Below are 19,183 nucleotides of genomic sequence, written 5' to 3' on the forward strand. Positions count from 1 at the left end.
AGTTGTCTCATTAACTTCCAACCTCTGTTGTGACTTTTCAGCTTATGGCTCAGACAGCAGACCACCAATGGCTATATTTGAACTCCTAGACTATATTGTCAACGAGGTAAGCCAGCTGCTATCACTCTGTATTTTGTGTTTTGGCGAGTTTTGCAAGGAGGAAATGTGCCTGGAAATGTGCTGTAAGGAGGGTTTAGACTTCACCCCATGCCAGCATATGGATCCTTCAAAATGTAAAGGTAGCTTGCCTCACCCTGGATGTGGGTGGGGTGGGTGCAAACTCCCCTGCACTGCGCACAGTTCAAGCAACGTGTTAGGACAAGAAGGGGGGAAGCTCAGGCTCAGGGGCCAAATGTGGTCCCCTAGCCATTCTATCTGGCCCTTGGAACTCTCCAGGCCATAGGCCCCACTCATATCTGGGCTCCACTCATATAATCTGGGCTCTACTTCACATGTTGGGTGTTCTTGCCCTGCTAGGATGTGTCCTTGAACTCCGATTATGCTTCTCATTTGCCTGCCCATACCTGGGCAAAATCCACATCTGTTGCTCTGCCCACTTTGCCCTGCCCTTCACTCTAGTGTGGCCCTCAGGAGATTGCCCAGAAGTGAATGTGGCCCTCTGGCTGAACAGCTTTCCCCACCCCTGCTTTAGAATCCAGCTAACTCAAGCGAGACAAGCTGCTTGCGGGGGCTTCATCCCTGCAATCTGTGCCAATTTTGGGGCCGAGAGGGAACCCCTTGCAGCACCCCCTCCAGGAAGGCTCTCACCTGATCCTCCTCCATCGTCCTCCTCCTCCAGTTGTGGTGCTCTTCCATTTCCCCTGGGGAAGAGGGGAGGACGCCAATCCCAAGCCTAACACGCTCGAGTCATGTGGAGCCTAAAAGATTGCACTTTCGGACCACGATCATTTGGCAAGCCTGAAACAAAGCAAGGGCTGCAAGATATTGAAACACTGCCTTCCCAGGATGCAGCATGCAGGAGAGACCATCCCAGGGACTGCAAATGTGAGAGGGCTGTACATTGCCCTCTCTTGTTTTAATACCTTATCATGCAAAACCACCACTGCATTAGGATCAGTGTTTTATTCCCCCTTTAATTTCCCCCCCTCCCATATATTTGTACGTGTGTGTGTGTGTGTGTGTGTGTGTGTGTGTGTATATATATGATTTTGTGTGCAATGTCTTTCTGTCATGTGTTTTCCCCATGTAACATTTTTACAAATCAGTTTCATTTGTTGAGACATTAGGAAGAAAAGGGGGAAAGAGGTGGAGGAGGGGGAGAGATGGGTGGGAGTGGGGTCGGGTGGCGATGTTTCTATTTCACTTACTATATGTAGGGTTTGGTGTCAGCGTTGTTTGTGCAGGTTCTTTGCTGTTCGCTTGTGTTCCTTTGGTGGTGAGAGAGGTTGGGGTTGGCCTAGAGTGTGGTTATTCATTTGTGGTTGGCTGTGGTGACCTTTGTTTTCACTTGTGAGTGGGGTGGGTGGGTGTTTTGGATCAGGTTAGCCATATTGATCTGTATGCTGTTGGTGGATTTTTGTCGTTGTCTTGTTGGGCTGTGTATGTGATAAAGGGGAGCCATACCGGGGTGAAGGTGTCTTCTTCTATTTGTCCCCGTGTCAGTTTTAGTTTATTGGTTAATTTTTCTAGTAAGGCTGTTTCCCATACTATTTGGTACCATTGGTCCATGCTTACTCCTGACAGGTCTCTCCAGTGTCTGGCTATGATGCTTCTGACTGTTTATTCCCCCTTTCAGAGTCCTGATTTCCAGCCCTGATACTCTGGGGCTTGGAGTCACTGTACACATTGCATGATGCACACAAAGCTTTTATGCACTTCTTTTGATGACTCACAAATGTGCTCTTGTGTGCAATTTAAAACTAAAACCCTGTCTTTTAGACACTTGCTGCCATGATCATATCCTTTGACATTGTCAACATGTCTACACGCCCCCCCCCCAAAAAAAAACACCACCCCCGTTTGCCTGCCAACACTAAATCTGTGCTTCTGGTCTCAAAAGGCAGCTAATGTTTGTATGTGGGTGGAGTTTTGAACAAACTGATTTTGTCAGCCCCTTCACACCATGCAAAATGCCGCTTGGACCTTCCTCTGATGTCACACGCGAATGCTTTATTTGTCAAGAGAGTGCTTAAAACCCCTTCAACTCAATTGCATCCTTTTTATGCCTTTCTAAAGAACCATTAAATAAACTGCAAGTTTCGGGAGTTATACTGTTGAAATGTTATTCTTTTTTGCTTTCATCTCTTTGTCCCATTCCACTCCCCCCCCAGCCTCCGCCAAAGCTTCCCAGTGGAGTCTTCAGTCCAGAATTCCAGGACTTTGTGAACAAGTGGTGAGTTCAGTTCTTGAGCAGCTTATTTTCAGAGGAAATGTTTTTGCCGTGTGTTTTCCAAACTCTGTTTGGGGTACACTAGTAAATAAAAAGTGTGGTTTCGCTTTTTGGAAAGGATCCTAAGCAGACGGGGTCAAAATGCTTCTGGGTCTCCAAAATGTCAGTCCTCTTCCCCCTTAATTTAACATGGGTGGGGAACCTCTGGCTGTAGGCCTAATGAAGCCCTCCCAAGCCCCACCCACATTTGACCCATGAGGCCATTTTGGCCAAACCATACCCACCTGCCACCATATATGACATCAGCTGTTGGACAGGTAGAGGCAGGGCATGGACAAAAAGGACTTAGGCAATGCCTGCATTCAGCTGTGGCTGCAAAGCACTTTGCACCATGTTTCCCAAACACTGGCTATCAGCTGATTGTTGCTGCTTGGGTAGAGCTGCACACAGAACCTAGTGCTAGCAGTCAGCTGATTGTCGGCAGAAGGGAAATGCTATACATACTTCTATGCCCTCGCGGTTTGGTTTCCAGCAGCGTGGCAAAAACAGGTCATTTGAATGCCAGTTGTCAAGCCTGGCATGTGGGTGTGTGAAGGATCTGCTCCACTGATCAGTTCCCCACCCCAGATTCAGCCCACAGCACAAGCCAGGGTGAAGTTCTTTAGTACAAGCCCCGTTGAAATGTTCAGGAGCCGCACAAGAGTTGTCATTTGGTGCCGTATCACCATCTAAAGCCGGCCAAATGGTGAGCAATGGTTGGCATTGTCCATTCTGCGATGGAGAGAGAATTGAAGTGGCAAGAGGAGTATGACATTCTTTTCTTTTATGCAGTTTGGTCAAGAATCCAGCGGAGAGGGCAGATCTGAAGCAGCTGGTGGTGAGTGGAAACTCCTTTCTCTGCTAACAGTATTCTGGGGCTTTCCAAGATGCCTTCTGCCAGTTTTTGATATTTGGAAGCTGGACAGAAGTCACAGTCTTAGGGAAGCTGGTATAAAAAGGGTCCCCTCTGGCCTCTACCCGTGCAATGAAAATACATTTTGCTGCCTTAATCTGCTCCATGCTAATTATGTAACAACTCCCATGGAAGCCTCAAAGTTGGGCTTTCTTTGTTGTAACCCCCCCCCCCCTTTTGCATCCTCTAGGTCCACACATTCATAAAGAGATCAGAAGCTGAGGAAGTGGATTTTGCAGGCTGGCTGTGTGCCACCATAGGCCTTAACCAGCCTAGCACCCCGACCCACGTGGGAGGAGTCTGACTTTGGAGTCTCCAGGGCAAACAACACACCAAGATTCCTTCTGCTCCTGCTCTTCCCGCGCCACCTTAATTCCAAGTGGAGTCTGACCAGGACTTCCCCCTGCAAGACCCACTGAAAGCAAACTGGAATGGCGCCTGGTGGATTTGTGTTCCAAGCTACTTCCTGTTCCAACTGTTTAAAGCTGTTTTGGTCCTGTTCCTCAGAGCTTCTGTCTACTAAAAAAAAAAGTCTATTCCCCAGCCCATAAACTTCCCCTTTAAAAGTGTCTCCCTCATTTTAGCATGTGCCAAATTTTCTCCCCCCACTCCCCGTCTCTTTTATTTCCTCTTTAGGGTTCTAAATTAACAGCTGTTGTGTTTGATTCCTTATTTGTTAACTGACCAAACATGTGATGCTTTAAGTGATAGCGATATGGCAAATTTGGCACTGGATGTTGGGATATCCTTTCACAAGTAGGAAATCCTGCTGGAGCTGCTTCCTTCTCACCTCTGCTGGGTTGTTTTGACCGTGAGCCTTTTGTGACTTTGGTGGTACTTTCCCCCAAGCCTTGCTTAGCCAGTGTCGTGGGCAGAACAGTTCAGAGATGCCCCAAGTCCAGCCTCCCCTGAAGCATGTCTTTGCTGCTGCTAATCTGAGATTGAAGTTATGAATAATGGCTCTGATATTTTGGTTTGTATAACAGACTCTTGGTAAATGTGAGTAGGACCCTCTGCCGTAGACTGCTGCCACCCTCCGCCCCAGCCCCCGCGTCAACACATAGAAATCTGTTGGCACTTCTATTTATTTTTAAGTGTCTTATTGCATATGTTTGGGATTTGCTTAGTGGTATACATCTCTCCCTTTCCGGTTAATTTGGTACAGGCAGCTGCCCGTTTATGCACATTCAATATGTGTGAGACCAAACCTGGAAGTGTCCTAAAGACACCACTGAAACATCATTTAAAAAGGGCAGAACGGTGTTTGTGGGCTTTTTCAATGGGTTTCGGTTATGCGCAGTTTCACTGATGCGCACGGTGCCTCGGAACATAACCCCTGTGTAAATGGGGGGGGGGGCTGCCTGTATCTGTATTTTGAGAACAGGTGATGAAAGAACTATTCCTCTCAGCCAGAATCAAAGACTTTTTGAAGAATGAGTAATAAATGATATTAATAATACACATCAGAATGGTTTCCCTTCTAGGTCAGCTGATGTTTGATATGACAAATTGTGCATACTTAAGTGTTTGAAAATTCTTTTAATCGTTTTTATTATTTCAGGTGTTTCATCTTACACTAATAAATGTCATGAAATTACTTCAGGGAGTGGGTTATTAATTGTGGTTCGTTGGTATCAAGACAGATTCAAGGCGTTTGGGCAAAGGGGGGGGGGAAAGGAGAGGAGAGGTTTGCTACTCCAGTGCTGTCCTTTTACATCTGCACACCCTCCTCCTCCTCCTGGGCACATTGTCACGCATTCAATTTGTAGATTTCCTTCCATTCTTCCTCGTGGCATATCAAGCTAACCTCTTCAGCACATAGCTAAGCGATAGAATTCGCTACCGCAAGATGTAGCAATCACCACTGACTTGGGTGGCTTGAAAAGAGGACTAGACAAATTCATGTAGGATAAGGCTATCAATGTCTTATCAGCCACAATGGTAATATATTACAACTCCCAGTATCCGTGCATGCCAGTGACTAGCAATTGCAAGTGGGGAGAGTGGGGCAGTTTATAAAGCTACACACCCACCCACCCGACTGTTAGTTGGGAGTATATGTGCTGCTTGCAGTTGTTCACTCCACCTCAAAGCCTGTGACAGATAAGGAGACCCCCCAGCTGTTTGCACACATCTGTATGGTAATACATCTGGGTTTAGCCCCACTCCCTTGGGTGATGTTCAGCTATTACACCGTAAACCAGCCCATGTGAAATCCTGACACTGGATCACAGACACATGAAACAGAGAACCAAAACCCCTCAGGCCCCTCTCTGGTCTTACCTAAGCCCACCTTTTTGCCTGCACTTGGGAAGAGGAAGAGCAGGGGAAAGCACCTGGGGCTGAAAAGGACTTATAAGAAAAACATCCAGGAGCACAACCAGCTTCACTTCCCTAAGAGGAAGCAGCACTGCTGGGTTGGCAGGTAGGAAGAATCAGCTTCTTCTGCCATAGCAGCACAGAGCTAAGGGAGGCTAGAAAGAGAAGCACTTCAGCTCTGAGGACCAGCAGCCACTGCAGGCACTCAGCACCCTTGATCACAAGTACAGCACTTGTTTCCAGCAGGACCTATCTTAAAAACCCTTAGGTAGAAGCCCAAGGCATTTTAGACACACTCCATAAGATGGGCTTGTTGCAATCAAGCCTGTGGTAGCTAAACTAAGCAGTAAGGGGGAGGGATACTTGGGCACCTCATTCAAGGCAAGAAACTCCTGATTTTAGGACAATCAACAGACTCCTCTCTATTTTGTACACAAATACGATCCGCTGACTTTTGCTGAAAGGAACACCGTTCCATGTGCCCACTACAGAAGTAAAAGCTCCTGTCTCAAAATGTTCCCCATTATTACTTGTAGACAATACATAAAATGTTCAAAGTTTCATACCATGGGTTGGAATCAAAGGAAATTGTTGCTTTTTGTGAATGCCACAGCAAATGCTACATGCAAGAAAAGTCCCAAAGTACCGTTTCCGTTTGTAGTATTTGAGGTTGGATAGTGCCATTGGCTTAGACTTGATGCTTTTTCATCTTATTTTCACCAGCAGCAGATGCTGCCCAGGGTAGATTATTGCTTTGGGAGGAGTTGTGTGTTGGACTTTTCCCAAATGCTACTTGGCTCAAAGAGTGTGTGTTTAAAAGGAATCATGCTACATAGTGATGCATCGACACTGCATTCTCCCAACACCCGCCACAGTTCATCACCACCTCTGGAAGCCTTTGGGAAACCCAGATGCACTTGTGAATACTGTTTGGTCTCTGTAGCACCAAGCAAAGTCCAATGAAGTAATTTGCTTGAATGGTGGTGGGCAGGGAGGTTCCTGAGTTTGGGAGGAAAAGGCTGTCAGGCTGCTGCATGCTCCACTTCATGAATCGGATTCCTCCTCCTCTTCCTCCTCCTCCTCCTCTTCCTCTTCACTGACATGCATTTGCAACTGCAATTTAGTTTGATTGATAGCAGCTTCGTTGTCCATCTGTCCCGTCAGCATGCATAAAATAAAAAACCCAGTTACTTTGGGACAAAGAACGCAAACCAGAAACGCCCTCCTATTTGAGAGATGCAACAACGTGCATAAACACCACCAGATACATCTTTCCAGTTTACTTGCAGGGTTGCCAAAGCTCATAGGCTCCTGCTTGGCTGTTTCGATTTGTGGACAGACACTGTTGCCACAAAATACTCGTTCCACACTTGTTTTGTGTGGCAGCAATGACTACCTTTGACTCCCTGGGGTGACCAGGGGATGGCAGAAATTGAAAAGGGACAGTTCTTTAAAGAAAATGACATGTTTTTCCTGCCTCTCTCCTGGTGCTACTCCCCACCCCCCACTCTTAGCGTGTCAGCAATGCTACAGGGACCATTCAGCTGGCTCAAATCCATTTTGGCACAGGAGGCAGCCTCCTTTCCAGGCAGGGGGAAATAAACACTGAAAGGATTAGCGGATGGTATGTTGCACCTCCTCACCAGCATTCAATCAGGGCCAGTTGTCTCTCTTGGCAACCTGACACTGCCTTCCTCCCAAAAGAGAACAGCGGGGAGCGGGAACTTACGTTCTGATGTTCCTCCATCTCGGTATCGGGAGGTACGGTCATTTTTCCTTCCCTGGCGCTGATCATGGACTGAAGGGCCAACTCTTCCACCTAGAAATGTTTTAAAGAACAGTTAAAGCAGCACAGCCAAAATGTTAAAACTGACAAGTTCACCCTTCGGCAACCTGGTGCGCTCTCCAGCTGGCACCAATAGAAGCTGGCAGTCCAAAACATCTGGAGGGCACCAGGATGGCAAAGTCTGTTCTCGTTCACCACCCAATGTCAGGGGAAATTAGCATGATGCTGGTGAAATAGCTCAGTCGGTAGAGCATGAGACTCCTAATTTCAGGGTTGTGGGTTCAAACCACACATTAGCCAAAAGATTCCTGCATTGCAGGGGGCTGGACTAGATGGCCCTCATGGTCCCTTCCAACTCTACAAATCTATAGTTCTATGAACACAAAAATTCAAATCCTCTAAGCTCTCGGGAGTGTAAAAAGCTGCCGTACCATTGGTCCACCTAGCTCAGTATTGCCTACACGGAATGGCAGCGGCTCTCCCGAATTTCAGGTAAGGAGTCTTTCCCAGCTGTACCTGGAACCTTCTGCATGCAAAGCAGATGTTCTACCAGTGAGCTACAGCCCATTTCCCTGTGGGTAAATTACGCAATTCCCCACCCCAATAAAAAGCAACTTGGCTGGATTCACCAGAAGGTAGGATTGTCAAGAAACAGCAGAACATTATGGGACTGGCAGAAATGACCGGCAGAATCCGCGACCAAGAGAAAGAGACAGTGGAGGAAGATTGGAAGAAATTTAAAGTTTATCTTAAGAACTGTTGTAAAATAGAGGAGTGATAAAATGTCAAGGGGAAGGGAGATGCAGAATTGCAACTAAAACTGTTTGATGATTTAAGATAAAATTGAGAATGATAATGAGCTTAAACTTAATTGGCAAAAAGAGTTGTTGAAAAACTGTAAAATAAGGATGCAAAAAGGGTGAGGTATGGGGAAGTCCGAGAAAAGAGGCTTATGAAAATGAGGTTAAGAAATGATATCTTTGTATGTGTTTGTATTTGTTGATGTTTATGTGTTGTTGTTGTTGTTTTGTGTTAAAAATTGGAAAATTAATAAAAATTATTATAAAAAAAAAAGAAACAGCAGAACAAGAAACGGCTTACAGCAAACATATTCAGGTGCACGGAGTTAGTCTTCCTCTTTTGAATATAAAGTCATGTTGACATGTTAAAATGAAGAACAGAAGTAGTGGGGTACAGCAGGTGGAGGAGAAAGAGCTCGAACAGGAACGAACTGAGATAACAGGAAGATGGGTAGCTGTAAACAAAATTAAAATTCCCACTTCAAAAGCATTCGGGTTTCATTTTTTTTTAAAAAAAAAGTCCACAGGGATGGATGTGGAGACAGCATTGCCCAGATTTACAAAATCACCACATCACAAGGATTAGAAATTTAGAATTGTAGTGTTGGAAGGAATTTTAAAAAATAATTACTTTTAAAAGAAAGCTGAATTCCATGCTTGCGAGGCACACTTAACAGGCACATGGAATGAAGCCAGCTCTGTCGGTGCCAAAACAATGGTGAGAAAGCATCAGCATAGCATCTAGCACTCTGCACATGCCAGGAAGCTTAAGCTCTAATCTCTTCCGGAAAGTGCATTCCCTAGCACTCTATTTATAACACTGCTGTGTGTGTTGTTGTTGTTTTTTTCCCTTCTCCATACCAGAGCCTTAGCACTCAGCTGAAAGCTGTACTAATGCTCCCAAAACCTTGTGGCATTTAAAGCAAAACACCAAACAACCGCTCTGGTGCAACACTGGCCGAGCCCTTTTATAGCTACAAGTTGCAGAAGAGGAAGCAAACTGCTTGGTCTATGGAGAAATTGCACCTTTGAATAAGCACTCTTCATCTGACCTTTGTTTGGAATACCGAGGAAAAGCTCAAGGGGCTTAAAAGACTACAGCAGGTTTGGGGAACCTGTAGCCCTCCAGCTGCTGTTGGACTACAACTCCCATCAGCCCTGGCTAGCATGGCCAATAGCCAGGAGTCTCTCTCAGTCCTACCTGGAGATACTGGGGATTGAACCTGAATGCAGAATTCTACCACAAAGCTATGGCCCTCCCTCCCCAGGAACATCTGGAGAGTCAAAGCTTCCTGGGCTATGCACACAAAGCTGTGTGTTCAGAGCTTTAAGGGAAGCTGTGATCCAAGTTCCTCCTATCTTTTGATGTTCGGTTGGTTACTGTAAGGAGCAAGGCTGCCTAATTTACAGCAACTTCCTTATGGGATTTCATCTTTGGGGGAGCTTCAAGATGAATATTACTGTTTTTCTTTCTTCCCCCACCCCCTGCCCTCTTGGGGCTCTTTGAGAGACTGAAAGACAGGATATAAATATGTAAATGTCTAAATTATTATGTATGCCAATACAGGTTTCTGATATGGCTGTCATCTTTTCATATTGGGTGATCTCCAGTTGAGTCACGGTCAGGCTACGTGAGGTTTGCTGTGAATAGGTGTAATGTTGGATAGGACCCATTCAAATGCCAATATTGCCTAGCAAGTCATATTGAGCAATATGGGAATTTTCTTTGAAGAGGGAGCTTCAGGTGGGAGAGAGAATGAGTGATATTCAATGTGAGCTGTACACAAAATAGATCCACAAAAATCAGTGAACCTAAGGAACTCAAGTTCATTCATTTCAATGGGTCTACTCTTGAGTATGACAAAAAGGAATTGTTGAAGGAAGAGGATGGATAGTGCACAAGAGCTGAGGAGAAGGCAGGCCTAAGGGCTCTATTGAAATGAGGGAAAAATAAAGGCCTACTATTGTGAAAACAGCTGAGGAGAAGAGGAAGGAAAAGGTTTGATTCTTAAGTCACATCCACACTGTACATTTCAAGCACATGACTTCTCCCAAATAATCTTGGGAACTATATTTTAAGGGCACTAGGAATTGTAGCTCTGTAAATTCCCAGGATTCTTTGGGGAAAGCCATGTACCTGAAATGTATGGTGTGGATATTCCCTTATTTGCATAAACACATGCATGCTGCAGAGGCAAATGAGAACACCCAGGAACATAAAATGGACCCATATAAAAACAAATAAAGAGCCCTCCTATGTTAGCCCAAGAACCTCCACCTAACCCAGCATATGCCAATTTGGTGCCCTCCAGTTGTGTAGACTGCAACTTTCTCAAGCATGGGATCCTCTGTGACATAGGAGGCTGCCTTATATAGAACCAGGTGCTGGGCCTCTCCAGCTCAGTACTGTACTGTCTATCCTAGGGATGGAGAACTGCAACCCTCCAGCTGACATCAGCCTTCACCTCACACCATCCCTGACCATCGGCCACAATGGCTGGGGCTGATGGGGACATCCAACATCTGGGAGGACTACATATTCCCCACCCCGGACCTGAAATAATTCCAGTAAGATGCATAATAAAATCTAATATATTTTCCACCCAAAAGGAAAGCAGTGCCTAACCTGGTGATAACGAAAGGAGCATTGTTAAGGAGGGAGCTGCAGCTCAAGATAGGAAAAGAGGTGTTAAGGGAACACCTAGCTACATTAAATTTCCGGGACCCGATGGGCTGCACCCAAGGGTAATAAAGGACGCTGCAAGGCAGATCCTCTACCACGGCACTGACCCGGTGCAACCAAAGCCTGGGTTCTGCCTGCAAACCCACAGCCGTGGTCCCCAAATAAGCCTCATTTTGCATGGGAGGGGATCAAAAAACCCACCGCCCTGAACTCGCTGACAGCACGTCCCTTCACCCCTGCTGACGGGCTGCACTCGCCAGGCGTAACTCAAACACGGGTTGAGGAAACGCGTGCACACGTGCACCTGCAGACACACACACATAGCGCCCTAAATTGCATATGCGAATGAACCCCCTTCCCCACCCCACCTACAGAGACGGGCCCAGAAAGCCTCTCTCCCCTCCCCCTCCCGCTCCTGTTCTTTCAAACCGCCCCGCCCCCCCCCCCCCGCGGACCTTGAGCCGGTTGAGCTGATCGTGCAGTGCCGCCTTGACCCGCAGCAGCGTCTCCTCCTCCTTGCGCAGCTCCTGCAGGCGGCTCAGCATCCTGCTTCTGCTGCCGCCGCCGCCACCACTTCAGGCCGCGTGGAGTGATGACGCTACCTTTGTCGCGGCCGCTCGCCTACCCGGAAGGAGGCAGCGCCATCTTGCTTGAGGGCGGAAGTGCTCAAAGTTCCGCCGGATGGCTGGCGCGGCAATCCTTTTCGCCGACCCCTTTCTATTGGCCGCTCGGCTTTCCGACAGAAAAGGGAGGCCCGCCTACGGGATCTCCCATTCTGCAGTTCGGGGAGGGCGCGGGCAGGGAGTCACGTCTGCTTCTACTTTAGCGGACCGGTTTACCCATTGCAGCGGCATATTTTCTCATTTCAAAGGGAAGCGAGGGAAAGAAATTTCTTTTCTGGATCCTCTCCTGCATCAGGATGAGAGGTACCGCATAACGGAACAGATTTAGCTAGAACGTTTCCAATTCTGCTATCCTCTTTGTTGTATTTAAAATAGCAAACATGCAGTTGTAGTAGCCCTTATGTAGATTAGGGTCTGCTAGTGGGGTAGAAGAGCTGAATATATTACCAATTTATTTCACATCTGGCAACCAATGTGCCCCTTTGGTTTCAGATAGTACTTGGATAGTCTAAAAATGCCGGCACAATTTTTCATGCCCCTCTAGTGGCTATGGTGGTTTGCGTATTCCTTCATATTTACTATTGGTACTATTTCTATAGCAATGAGCTCTCCTCACTTAACTTTAAAAAGGATTTATAGGCCATCCTTCCATTCTATATATTCAGTGGTCAGGGGCCATCTACAATTATTCCCAGAACATGCAGAATCAAACTGCATGTCAACTGCAACCCGCTCTGCATCATTTACATAAAAGGAAATCTGATGCAGAATTAGCAACTTTGAAAGCAGTCTTTAGTCAAGTGTTTTGTGATATCACATTAACTGCAAGTTGTATTTCCACTGACGCCCACTTAAAAGCCCTTTTCAATATTTTACCCCTAGAACTCCCTCCAATGCCCATTCCACATTACTGATGAAAGTTTTAATGAGTTTGCATCCTAATTAAATCCATCGCCTCAAAACTTCCATCTCTCCTTCCCCTCTAATTTTGTTCCGACTCCAAATTCTATCTGTTATAACTTGGTTTTGTGTGTCAGAATTCTTCTGAAGAGTAACTCACAAGTCCTATCACTCCACTTCAGAGTAGTTTATGGGGTACTATAAATAACATGGTATCCAAAAAATATGTTTTGATATGTCTTTATAACACATGCAAATAATAGGCCTCTGGCTAAACCATTCCATAAAAATGTATTTACTGGCTCCTGAATTTCCATTTCATTCTTTCAGGACTGAAGGGCATCAGTGCAAATGATTAGTAAAGACAGCACTCTGGATAGATTTGTTTTTTATTAACTGTAATCCACAGTACAGCCCTTTTCAGCACTGAAGCAGAGAAGTGCCAATGCTTGTCTTATTTATGCTGCAGTTTCCTTCTTTTTAGCTGCAGTTTCCGTCTTTTTAGCTGCAGTTTCCTTCTTTTTAGCTGCAATTTCTGTCTTTTTAGCTGCAGCTGCAGCCTCAACCTTTGCTTTGCCCTTTGCCGCTTTCTCTTCTCTGAGCTTGTGCTGTAGGGAAAAATTAAGATGGTTATACTCTGCAATGTTTTGAAAACAGGAAATCTAATTTCAATCCAATTTTTACCCCACTTACATTCTTAGCATGGCGCAAAATGGTGTTGCGTCTCATAGTCTTGGCATATGGATTCAGTTTAATCATAACTCTCAAATTCTTCAGTGGATTCTTCTTAAGAACTCTGCGGTGAATCTTTTTCCTGCAGAAGGTAGTTGGATGAGTGCATAGCCTTTTGATTTATAGCCTAGTAATCACCATCATGCAGTGCAGATGGGTTAGACCAAATACAGCTCAATAACAACAAAAAGAAAAAAGAAAAAAGGAATTCCTAAGCTCTGTTAGGATGCCAAACACAGATACTAGGGAGAGAATCTGTGCGCAACTAGAAAAATACTACTACACAATGACAGAAATTCAAGATTCAAATCTAAAATTCCCTCTTGAAGCTTCATTTCCCCTTATCTGTGTTCCAGAAAACATCCAGTGTATCTCACTTATAGCACTACTTAAGGACTACTATTTTAAGTTGAAAATTTAAAACAAACACTAACTTTGGTGCACGGAGGGCCTTCTGGATCTCTTGGCTTTTCAAGATTCTTCCAAGATCTGTATTGGTCATCTTGTGCATTGGCAGGCTGCATTTAAATACAGGCATGTTACAGTTTTAGCACTGAACTCTTACACACAAATGAATTTCATCTCCTTTTAGTTATTGATGATAGATATTACAAGTATTTACATGAGCACCCTTCCATTTGTCATTAAGTAGGCCTCGGCAGAATTCCAAATGGCAGAGTACAAAATGTGACAATTTCTCATTCAAATAGGGCAACCTCAGTCACGCACAACCATGCTTCTACCATCCCCTGCCCCAACTGGGATTTGAACCCATCCACTGTCTGCCACCCTCTCCTCCTTGATAAGGTGTTTTTCAGCCTGAAAAGGAGGCACTAAGAATGGCAACTATTATGGGATTTTCCAGTGAGCATACTGAACAGTCACTAAGCCCACTACAATACTTGAAACTCCCAATTTATTTGTAGGGCAATTAACACTTCTAACCACTAGTGAGGCTAAGCAAACCCAACCAGAACCTAAAAACAAGCTTACTTGTAGTTACTCTTCAGGGTGGCTGGCTTACGCCAGGTGCCATACAAGTCATCCAACTTGCGGAAAGCACTTTCAGTCCAAATGCAGAAACGTCCAACATGGCCACCAGGAGCAAGTCTTAAAAGGTTCAACTTGTTGACATCAAGAAGGGTAATCCCTGTTAGATCAGAGCACAGTGTACATGTTTTAAATACACATGTTCACTATTCTGATTAATGAATTGTTTTCTTACTGCCTAGAAGATAAAAGGGAACACGATGCGGCTCTTAACCATATTCCCACCTAAACATTCACCCCAATCTGGGTATTTAGTCAGAACCTCCACCAAATCATGTGTTTCATAAACACGGACCAATGAAGTGGAATATCATCATTTTTTACACCCCTCCAGCCTACAACCTCACTCATGCATTTTGCATACTAATTCAAAAGCTACCTGGGATGTTCCTGAAAGCTTTTATGATGCCATTGTCCTCATTGTAAATAATGCAGGGTCCCCTGCGCTGGATGCGGCGACGGTTCCTCATTTTTCCCTTGCCTGCCCGCATACGCTGGGAGGCATAGACCTGGGTGGAAACAAACATTTTGTGTAAAAACCAAGTAACCACTTTCAGGGTTAACAACTGTGCTTCTGCAACTCAGAACTTCACAATCATCAGTGTTCATCTGAAACACGGACCAGTGAAAAATTCATCATTTTGCAGAAGCAACGGTAATCAGATTGCTGAATGCTTTTATCTATATGAAGCTTTAAAAAAAAAGTTCTTGGATTAGTTAAACACACACACAATCCTCTACCACCCGATTTTTGCAGTCAACACTCAGCACACCTTTTTGATATCATTCCAGGCCTTCAGCTTCTTAAGCAGTAGAACAGCTTCCTTTGTTTTCTTGTAGCCCTCGACTTTGTCTTCAACCACCAGAGGAAGTTCTGGAATCTCCTCAATGCGATGGCCTGTTAAGATAGCACATTTTAGATTTTAGTGCACACTGACTACAATGGTAAATTAACAACCAGCACCACTAAATGTCTGGGTTCATTAACGAACACCAGGATAGCAAAAAAACTTGCACTCTAAGCCTGTTCACCTGAAAACCCACTTATAACACCCCAATGTCTCCGCAAGTACTCTAAACTGTCCTCCAGACTCATCAGTCACCTTCTATTCCCAGGGTGGTTAAACTGCAAAAGTTGTTGGACTACAAGTCATCATTCCTGACCACTGGCTGTGCTGGCTGAGGCCAACTGGAGTTGGTCTGCAACATCTGGAGTCACAGGCTCTGTAAAAGGTGCTCTACTTCCTATAAACGTGGGCTACAAATACAAACTGTCCCACAATTACAACTATGTCATATTTAATAAGTATATGAATGGCCCTACATAAAACAACATACTTGCCTTTGGACAGAACAAGTGCCGGAAGGGATGAAGCTGCCAGAGCAGAGCAGATGGCATAGCGCTTCTGAGGTACGTTCACCCTACGATGCCAGCGTCGCCAAGTCTTGGTTGGGGCAAACATGCGACCTCCACGACACATCTAATTGTCAAGTGTAAAGGATGGAACCAAAGTATATTCTTGTGGAAGATCCACCCCCTCTTTCAGTCTTGCTCAGAGTTAGCTGCTCATCAACCATCTGTACCAGCCTGATGACAGCAGGCAACTGTCACTGTATACAGAGTAAGGCGCAAATTACGACATCATGGCAAGTACAATCTCTCTATTTCTAACCAGTTTCTAGACACACAAAACATACTATCACAATGCTGGTAATAATCATTATACAGTGGTACCTTGGGTTACATACGCTTCAGGTTACAGACTCCACTAACCCATAAATATTACCTCAGGTTAAGAACTTTGCTTCAGGATGAGAACAGAAATCGTGCAGTGGCAACGCAGCAGGCCACATTAGCTAAAGTGGTGCTTCAGGTTAAGAACAGTTTCAGGTTAAGAACGGATCTCCAGAACGAATTAAGTTCTTAACCCGAGGTACCACTGTATTTCAATTGATCAGAAAGGGCAGCCAGAGTCAAGGATACATTGCCAAAAGCACCCTGGCCAGATCGATGAGTTCCACCTCCACGAACCCTTGGGATACGAGCAACAGCTCTTCCAGTACCCCAAGATTCAGCACTGGTCTGATGACCTGAAAAGAAAAGAAGCATGCTATTAAATAATTACTGATCACCACGTTTTATGTCATTTTCCTGAAGTTGTTAACAACCAACATCAGAACTTCCACTGATATCACAGAGCTCAAAAACACGGACCAATGAAGTGGAATTTCATCATTTCAGCAAGGTATATGTTTATTTTTATGCTATATGGATGACTTTTTAAACTGACTTGAAGTAACAAGCCAAGACTTTTATTCAGTCAGATTTTCAGAAATTATATCCAAAAAGCTTTAATAAAAAATAAGATGTGTATCTTAAATTTTCAATCCCTAGTGGTATTGGTACAACTCTTACCTGCAAGCTCACTGACAGCATATGGTTGCCTGTTGTTTTTCCGCAAGTTGGTATGAACGAAGTTCACAATATCTGGACGAATTGGAGCTTTGAACACAGCAGGCATAGTGACATTTTTACCCGAAACTTCCCCCTTTTCGGAATATACCGAAACCAAAGGACGAGTACAAGCCTGGAGATGAGGAGAGAAGCAAATTCTCAAATACAAGCAACTGGTGTTATTGCAGTTCAGCGACGGCACAAATATTGCTCAGTTTCAGAAAGTCGTCAGCTCAACGGCAACAGCGAGTGGACAGCAGGCTACTGCCCCTGAAGACCGGATAGGACGCAAATTACAACATCATAGCAATATGTGCACTCACGCAATGTAATGCATTCTTGCACCTAGCATAAAAATGCTTGTTATGTTAAATAAAGAATGAACATACAAGTATTTTGGCTTATTTTTTAGACTCTCAGGTGTCAGGGATTGAGAACCTGCAGCCCTCTATATCATCCATACAATGCAATTCCTGTCCACTACTCAGGTCTTCTATTGGACTGCCATGAAACTGTTGGATCTGCTGACCACTTAAGCAAGCAAGTTGTAGAAGACACTGTCTGTAGGCAACTTTCCTCCACATTCCAAGTACATATACTACTTTGAACAAACAAAAGTCAAGCTGTCATGGATCATCTTGTTTTCTCACCTGATTTTTAAAGGTTATTTATGATATCATTTTGTAGTTTTAGACTATTTGTGGTTTGTTTTTAATCTTTTTAAAAAGTTTTCTATTATAATTTCGGCATCCAGTTTCCCTCAGTTGCCAAATGCATGCCTCTGAAAGCCTGACAAACAAGGTTAAAAAACAGCTACTGCACTTTTTATCCTGCCCTGCCACATGCAACTGGTATTCAGGGGCATATTCTGTCTGAACATGTTCAATTTAGCCATCAAGAATATAGGTATTTAACACACAGCATTGATAAACCCATTTTGCATGAATTAATCTAACCCTTTTAGCCTCTAACAGGTAATGTAGAGCAGCAGCAGAGAGACTGAACTATGGAGTCCTGGTGCAAATCTTGTTTCTGCTCTCAATTCACTAAGTAGTCTAGGGAAGCTGCAACACTCTCAACATCAGCTGCACTTGGAAGTTCTATACTATTGTTGCTATTAATAAATATTTACATCATTGTAAGTTATGTGTATGGTTTCCAGACATTAGAAGACATTCTAGACATTCCCATGAGGTCAATGGGAAAGTTAGAAAAATAGGAAAACTGGAACATAGGCAATACTTATTTTACTGTTTCAACTACAATGTGTCATATGTAACTTAGTGCAATTAATTTTATATGCTATCTGACATATTTATAATGAAAGCATGTAGCAATTCTATGCATATTTATTGAATTTAGTGCAGTTAACTCACAGGTAAGCACATATAGAATGAAAGTCCAAGTATAAACATGCTGGCTTAGTAAATGCAAATTTCCAGCAAAATACTCAGTCTTAACTGAAACGTGCTGCACTCTATCCTACAAGCATAGGATAACTTATCATCTGAGAGGCGGGTGGCGGTGGTGGTTGTAAATTGATATAAAACCCAGAAATTTCAGCGAGTTAAAAAATGCATTACTGAATTAGTCCTCTCACGAAGACGGCAGCACCTTTGGGGAGCTCAGAAGCATCTTGGGACTAGAAATACTGTATATAGGTCTACAGCAGACGGGAGGGGGCAAAATGTGCCCCTCTCCAGTTGCTGCTGGGCCCCAAATCCCAGCCAATGCAGTGAATAGTCAGGAACGGACTCCAGCACGACCCTCTTCTGCTGCCGTAGACCCGCCTTGCCGCGCATCTTTAAGTGACGAAGGCCATGTCTCTTGCGCTCGGGTGCTGATCGCGAGTTTTCCGCTGTGGGAACAGGATGCCGGACTAGGCCGGCCACTGACTCTTCCTTTGTGTGACTTAAAATTAAAGTCACTCAATCCAATGAGCGGTGGATGGGAGAGAGGGAAAAACGAGGAGCCAAGTGGGGGGGGGGGGAATTATCCCTTCCAGGCCTCCGCATCCCCAGCGCTATCGGCTCCAGGCTGCGTCCCTCTTTCCTAGCTAAAGGCCCTCCCTCAGGTCGCGGTCGGTGCGAGCGGGGAGGAAGACAAGCGAGCCAGGCAGCCGCAGGAGCGGGCACTGGGCCTGCCCTCCCGAGTCAGCCAGGCCTCCACGCGGCGGCTTCTCCGCTCCAAAATGGCGCCCGGCCGGCCTGTAGCGCCGCTTCTCCCCTCCGCACCGCCCGGCTTATTCCCATTCTTCTTCTCTTCCTCTTCCTTTCCGCCCGCCATGGCGGCCTCCCCGCAACCACTCTGCCTCCCCAGCCTCACCTCCGGCAGAGCCCCCGGCCCCTTCCCTGCTCACCATGATGGCGACTAGCGGAGGAGCCCCTCACGCTAGCTTCTCTCACCAACTCGGCCCCGGCCGGAAAAGGAAGGACTGCTCGCGGCCGCTCCTCTTTTGCTTCTTGCGCACCTTTCCGCTCACAGCTCCGCCCTCCTCTCCCCGCCCCCCCCGCCCAGCGCGCCCAGCGCCTTC

General features: G+C 45.3%; 3 protein-coding genes across 3 annotated transcripts in view; 1 reads left to right on the plus strand and 2 right to left on the minus strand.

The window, feature by feature from the left end:
- Positions 1-4,899, plus strand: part of MAP2K1 (mitogen-activated protein kinase kinase 1) — a 41,023-nt gene extending 36,124 nt beyond the window's left edge. Inside the window, exons 8-11 of the mRNA XM_079954352.1 lie at positions 42-106; positions 2,292-2,353; positions 3,182-3,227; positions 3,493-4,899. Coding sequence (XP_079810478.1) covers positions 42-106; positions 2,292-2,353; positions 3,182-3,227; positions 3,493-3,606 — 287 coding nt within the window. The 3' untranslated portion in view covers positions 3,607-4,899. The remainder of the gene's footprint in view (positions 1-41; positions 107-2,291; positions 2,354-3,181; positions 3,228-3,492) is intronic.
- On the minus strand, positions 4,822-11,510 carry SNAPC5 (small nuclear RNA activating complex polypeptide 5). Its single transcript, XM_079954427.1, has 3 exons — positions 11,346-11,510; positions 7,351-7,440; positions 4,822-6,773 (listed from the first exon to the last, which is right to left on the minus strand). The coding sequence occupies exons 1-3, from the start codon at positions 11,433-11,435 to the stop codon at positions 6,666-6,668; spliced, it is 288 nt and encodes a 95-aa protein (XP_079810553.1). The 5' UTR covers positions 11,436-11,510; the 3' UTR covers positions 4,822-6,665.
- Positions 11,511-12,784: 1,274 nt separating this feature from the next.
- On the minus strand, positions 12,785-19,140 carry RPL4 (ribosomal protein L4). The gene is made up of 10 exons (XM_079953582.1): positions 19,010-19,140; positions 16,612-16,783; positions 16,180-16,286; positions 15,538-15,676; positions 14,969-15,093; positions 14,575-14,704; positions 14,139-14,295; positions 13,580-13,663; positions 13,107-13,227; positions 12,785-13,021 (listed from the first exon to the last, which is right to left on the minus strand). The coding sequence occupies exons 1-10, from the start codon at positions 19,010-19,012 to the stop codon at positions 12,872-12,874; spliced, it is 1,188 nt and encodes a 395-aa protein (XP_079809708.1). The 5' UTR covers positions 19,013-19,140; the 3' UTR covers positions 12,785-12,871.
- Positions 19,141-19,183: the final 43 nt, after the last annotated feature.

The sequence above is a fragment of the Podarcis cretensis genome (genome assembly GCF_951804945.1).
Source record: "Podarcis cretensis genome assembly, chromosome: 14".
NCBI classification, from domain to species: Eukaryota; Metazoa; Chordata; class Lepidosauria; order Squamata; family Lacertidae; genus Podarcis; species Podarcis cretensis.